Here is a 6002-nt window from a genome sequence, read left to right as displayed (position 1 = left end):
TTGACAATTTGATTGCTACACGGAGTATCCAAAGCAGTTTGAGGCAGTGTATCCGAATCCAGCGAATGCATTGCCAAACAGTAGCGGCTCTCGACTTCAATTGTTCCCTGCTCCTTCCGCCACAGATGTGTATATACTATATATAAAATTGTATTCCGAACCCGAGTCCAGCGAGAGCGCTGCTGTTGTACAAAGCACAAGTATATCCTGCATATCTGGCAAACTGTAATATTTTGGAGGATTTACAACTAACAGCAGATTCAAGTCAAAATATATATACCTATACGAAATATATACATATAAATATATCTATACATTGATAGTGTTGTGAACTAGAGGAAACCCCGAACACTGAACACTCCGCCGACGCCGACGGCCATGCGTAACCCACTTTTTGTAGATAGCCTTTAGGCCGACGACGGCCAAGTGACATACGTAAGGATGTTATCTCCAACCTAGAGTCAATTGAGAACGGCCAAAGAAGCAGACACACTGAACTACCTGACATGAACCACCTACACAGTACAGCAAAACCAAGCGAGCCGTTCAGCCGACATACGGATGCGGATCCACCTGGCGCCGGAGCGAAGTTGGGCACTAGAACAGCCGGCGTCGTGATAACACGCAGCTTTAACTCTCACTCGTTGTTAGATTTCGAAAGGCCAGGAAGACAGAGATACAAAGATTCAAAGATAGTTAACACGCGGAAACCACGTAGCCACTTCTTCATAGCCACGAGTTCTTGCAAAACGATTTATGTGAATGTAAATGTGTACGTGTATAAAAGTATTCAATAAACTATATGAAATATTCAGTGTATAACTGGCGGCAGCCTTTTACTGGGATTTACACATATTAAATATATTTAGCAAGACATCCTAAATGCAATGTACATATGTAAAATGGTATTCAATCAACACCTTGTCGGTATAGTACGAACACGAACGTGCCAACTCGAATACGGAATACGAATAATTTTAACCGGAAACATAAAACAAAGAAAAGATAAACGCGAACGCGATTAAATTAGTAAATTGGAGTAACTTAAAAAGAGAAAACTTTAAACAACCCGCCCGTTTGGTGTCAGTGTCAGTGCTGCTGACTGGATTGCAGTGGGCCAGCGGGTCAGTGTGTGGTTCCCCAGGCGCGCAGTAGTGTCAGGGCCTTGTTGAGGTAGGCGCACCACTCCTCGCGCTCCTCCTTCGTGTCCGCGGAGAGCAGATGCCGCACCGTGGTGGTCGGTCCGTTGGGCACGATTATCAGCGACTCCTGGTCCGTCTCCAGCGCCGGTCGTTCGCACTCCAGCAGCATGGTGTTGAGGCGGGCGCAGATGTCCCGCGGTGCTGTGGTCACCTTCTGCGAATTGCAGGCATTTAGATCGATGCTGCCCATGGGCGTCTTGCGCTTCTCATCATCCGGATACTTCCAGTAGTTGATCACGGAGCCGTTCAGATAGCACCAGCGCCGATGCCAGGCGCCAAAGCCAGAGATGTCCTCGAACATGGTGAGGAATCCCTTGTACTCCACGCTAACGGATAGTTCACAGTTGACTTTCATGTGGACTACGCCTTCCAGCGGGCTGACTCCTAGCACCTGGGTCAGCGTCCAAGTAGTGCGCTGAATTTCACGTAACGAGAAGATGGCAAAGCCATATTGCACCAGCTGAGGTGTCCTAACCACATGGGGTCCGGCCGGACTCTGTACCGGCGGCATCACCAGACGATTCTCGCCGCCCTTCTTCTTGGGCGTCTTCACGCCGCCCTTCTTATTCAAATTGATGTGGTACTTCAGCTCGTGGGGCAGCTGATCGCGCTGCGCCAGCATGCCATAGATTTCCAGCGTAATCTGCGAAAGAATTTTACACAATTAGAAGGGGATAGATTTAAAAAAGGTATTTAAAGCTTACCCTAAAATCAGCATACACATTGTTCAGCTGCAGGACATCGGGGAACTTGACAGACAACAGGCCAGGCATCGTGGGCACCGTCTTGGTGGCCAACACGTGTTCGTTGTACTTCAGAAGGCACACAAGATGATGGCCATTAATGTTGTTGGAGGCCATTTTACGCACGTACTCTTGGCGCAGGGGAATGGTGATGTCTTTAACAGTCAGCAGGCCCTTTTCTTTTGGTGCACCCACGGGACGGATGCTGTTCTCGACTCTCAAGCGCTGGACTTCATCCAAACAGGCCTGGCGACGATGGGCTGCAAGGACATAATACGTTAGCTTGATTTGATAAAGGAACTTTAAGAAAAGTTCGATTTAGATAGCCAATGGAATGGTAGGGATCTCACTTAAAACAATAAAGATTTTCCGACTTGGAATACTCACTTGCCAGAAGAAGATACCGTTCTCCCTCCACGGACTCCGTGGAGCCAGAAAACTCGACTGTTGCGGCACACAGATTAAGAGCCTGACTAGCCTGCCCAATCACCTGTTGTTGCTTGCACACCTCACTCAACAACTTTTTAATTTTGTCTTGTGCCTGCGAGGCCTCGTTTAGTTCCCGCGCATTTTGCAACTCCTCATCGTCCTCATCGGTCTGATTATCTGTGACATCTGCTCCTGCGTTTTGACCCTGCTGAGGAGAGTCGTACTCCAGTCTGTGCTTGGCATGACAATCGCCTGCAAGGGCTGAACGCATCACTTGCTGCTCGCGACATATCTTGCGAACAGGTGTGGAGTTGGAGCCCTACAAGAAAAGCCCAATTCGTTAGATTTCTGTTATACTCAAAAGATTTGTATGACTTACATTAGCGCTCTGCTGGCGGCGATAGAAGCTGACCGTGTGCACCAGGGTGACCAGGTTGTCATTGTCCTGGTTTACGCTTAACTCAGACTTGACAGGCTGCGCACCACTGAGCATCGGCGTCTGCAGGTCCATCATCTCATGATGTTCATCGATGGGCGTGCAAGCCGTAGCGGGATTCTTTCGGAACGAAAAGCTGTTGGAGGCCGTTGTTCCTTTGCTCTAAAAATGGAATGAAAGATAAATTACATTACGTGATTATAAAAAACTAATCTTTGAGAATACTTACGCCCAAGGACAGCCGACTGGCATTGTGCTCGTCCCCGCTATCACTCTGGTCATCCTGAGTACTACCATAATCGTCGGCCAGCGCCTCATCGAGATAGTCATCCATTCCGGCAGAGACCTGCGACGAGTTCAAAGAGCTGTCGTCGTAGTACATGTCCTGGTCCGCATAGCGCACAGTCTGAAAAGGTGTGAAGTGTGATTAATGGAGACCGCCCGCTGGGTTGTCAGTTTTCTACCTGTACTCACCTTCTTGCCTGGCTGCTGCTGCATCTCCGCCTCGTTGCGCTGTACTGCGCTCATAATCTCGCGGCCCAGGCTGCCGTTGCACATGCCTGCGCTGCTGTCCTCAGTCTGCGACTGGTCCTCCGACTCATCCATGCAACTGCACGAATTAAAGATAAGCGGTTAGTTAAGAAATTGATTTTATTGTTGGTCTTGTCTAGGGGATGGGGGTTTAAAGCTATGCGTCTTAGGCCTATCAGTCTTAAGGTGCTACTCGATGCAAAGCAGGAATAGCAAGCAGGAGTAGCATTTGTCAGCGCACCTTTCTGATTCCTCCTCCTCCAGCTGATGGCTGTCGTCCGTGGCGGAGGCTGTTTCGGTGGCACAGCAGTTGTCACCGCTGGAATCGAGGTCGGACAGGGCGGGATACAGGCGATCGGAATGCGATCTGCGGGCCCGCTTCGAGTCCTCGTCAGTGATGGGCACATCACCAGCTGAAATGGCGGAAACATCAGCTACAAGCCCTGGAATGCTGTGGTTAAGAAGTTTCTTACGTGATCGCCTCTTACTGCTGGCCAATGCGGGTGAGAGATTAGCGACCGGCGGCGGTGGAGGGGGCGGCATGGGCCGCACCACTTTGGGAGCTGGCGCGGGCGCTCGGGGTGGATCAGGCGCCGGTGGTCTAGCTGCAGCAGGCGCTGAAGTGACTGCTGGTTGAATGTCAAACAGCTCCTTTTGTTTGTTGAAACGATTCGATATAATCTGCATGTCCTCCTGCCGCTGACGGTCAATGTCCTTGATGCGGGTTTCTGCACTTGATTGGGCATTTGCAACCAAAGCGGCAACCTTGTCTCGCAGCTTGTTTTCCGGCTTTGCCTTGCTCGCTGCAACTACAGTAGTAGCAGCTGCCGCTGTCACCGGATGCACTGCCGCCAAATGCTCTGTTAATTAGGAAAAATAAGTATCAAAGCTATGAAAGCATCCTAAAGGGCTGCTGGACTCACGTTTCACCTCCTCTGCCCGTATTTGGCTTATACTGGGAGCAGATCCTATCGGTGCCATGGGCAGCATGGCCTTGTTGTTGCCCGTCTCGAAGAGTTTCATGCGCTCCTTCAGCGACAGCTCGCAAGGATCCTTCTGGTTGCGTAGGTTGCTCTGAGTCTGGCCACCGGCTCCTTTGTTTTCAAAGATGGCGGCACGTCCGGAAACCAAGCCGGACTTTACACCAACTGCAGGCGGTGGTCCTGATGGTTTGGGCGCCTGAGCAGAAGTAGTAAAGTTTTTGGCCACCTGGCTGACCGTCGTTGACTTCTCCGGTACTGGTGGCTTCGCAGCTGGTGCCGCAGGTTCCTGTTTGTTAAGTGGCGCTGCCTCTTCCTGTTTGGCATAATCATAGGTGTGTTTAATGGTCGACGATTCGCGGCGCTGAAAACCTTGGGCCTCCAGAGAGCTCAGTACCTTGGGATCCCATTTCAGCTGCTTGGTCCTGGCGGCCTCGTCGACTTCGTCCTTCTTGGGCGGCTGTGGAGCCGGTGCCTTCTCCTGCCGCCGGCTGGACAAGTGGGGCTTTGGTGGCGGAGCCTCAAGCGGTCTGTGCACTTCGTGGTGCGACGTGTCATCCTCCCACTGATTGATGGTGTCGGCCAAAGCGGCCAGTTTGCCCAATCGCTGCTTGGGCTGCCAGCTGCTGCGATTGCCGCTCTCCTCTTCCTCGCCCGTTGTCACATGGAACTGCCCCTCTGTGCGGTGGATAGGCGAGGATAGGTCGTCCGTGTTAGAGTACAGGGCGCCCATGCGCTGCAGCCGGCTGCGGGAGGTGTCCCTTAGCCTGGCCAGCGGCTGGTTTACTGGCTCCGCATCCAGCAGGGGCTTGCGCGCTCCGGCCTCTTCCTCCTCCTCGGAGTCGGTCACCTCCTGCTCTTGGATCTCAACTTGCACCTGGAGGAAGGCCAGCACAGATGAGCAATGGGGTGGGGAAACTAGTGATATGGCGGGAACTTACCCCAATTGGCTTGTCCGTGGTTATGTTTATCTCTATGCCCATGTCCATGTTCTCCTTGTTGACCGCCGTGTAGTGCCGCAGCGGCTTGGCCGGCGACGCCTCCAGCGTGGCCTTGCCCAGCACCACGACCTTGCCGCCGCCACTGGCCGTGCTCTGGACTCCAGGCGAGTGGCTCCGCGGGGCCAGGACTCCCACGTCCCCAGCAGAGGAGAAGGTGGTAGTGGTGGTGCTGACGGAGCTGGGAACGCTGCACTCGGCGAGGGGAAACTTGCTGGCGTTGCTGATGCCGAGGGCGCGACTGCGCTGTTCCGCCTTCTCGAGCATGTGCTGCATTTGATGGAAAATGGAAGACCGCAATGAAAATCTGTGGATGCAACTACCAATACCAGTGCACACATCCCAGAACAAAGGGCTTCGTTGTGTGTGTGTGGAATGCGAAATTCCCTCGTACCTGAGTAAACGGATCCATCGTTGTTGTTGCTGCTGCAGCTGCTGCAAATGCAAATGCGAACTGTAATTGCGCGCACTGGGAATACTGAATCTACTGTACTGCTCTCCGCTGTCCGCACTCCGCGCTGCCGATTTCCGACGATTGTTTGCTGTTTACTTTACCACTTGCGGGCTGCGCGTCCGTTTGCATTCGAAATTATGCGCGTCGCTTCTGCTCTTTTCGGCGGTTGGTTTTCCAGATGTGTTGAATAATTTCAAAACGACGCGCAAATGCCGTAGGACCCTCAACT

The 6002-nt window shown here is 52.2% G+C and overlaps 1 protein-coding gene across 2 annotated transcripts; it reads right to left on the bottom strand.

The window, feature by feature from the left end:
- Positions 1-810: 810 nt before the first annotated feature.
- Positions 811-6001, bottom strand: LOC108030152 (anillin). 2 transcript variants are annotated; one of them, XM_017102876.3, is made up of 12 exons: positions 5714-6000; positions 5263-5589; positions 4719-5198; positions 4265-4637; positions 3815-4201; positions 3583-3754; positions 3285-3420; positions 3040-3216; positions 2754-2972; positions 2333-2693; positions 1907-2205; positions 811-1845 (listed from the first exon to the last, which is right to left on the bottom strand). In XM_017102876.3, the coding sequence occupies exons 1-12, from the start codon at positions 5729-5731 to the stop codon at positions 1126-1128; spliced, it is 3669 nt and encodes a 1222-aa protein (XP_016958365.1). In that variant the 5' UTR covers positions 5732-6000; the 3' UTR covers positions 811-1125. The 2 variants fall into 2 exon arrangements, with proteins under 2 accessions (XP_016958365.1, XP_016958364.1); XM_017102875.3 differs by having other exon boundaries at positions 4265-5198; positions 5714-6001.
- Between the last annotated feature and the right edge of the window lies 1 nt (position 6002).

This window comes from Drosophila biarmipes, chromosome 2R (genome assembly GCF_025231255.1).
Source record: "Drosophila biarmipes strain raj3 chromosome 2R, RU_DBia_V1.1, whole genome shotgun sequence".
In the NCBI taxonomy this organism is placed as follows: Eukaryota; Metazoa; Arthropoda; class Insecta; order Diptera; family Drosophilidae; genus Drosophila; species Drosophila biarmipes.
This window is presented reverse-complemented; position numbering and strand designations above follow the sequence as displayed.

Coding starts and splice junctions, on each gene's coding strand:
- LOC108030152 (XM_017102875.3), bottom strand. Junction 2,694..2,753: donor GCCGCCAGCAGAGCGCTAAT/GTAAGTCATACA, acceptor CTTTTCTTGTAG/GGCTCCAACTCCACACCTGT. Junction 1,846..1,906: donor ATGTGTATGCTGATTTTAGG/GTAAGCTTTAAA, acceptor ATTCTTTCGCAG/ATTACGCTGGAAATCTATGG.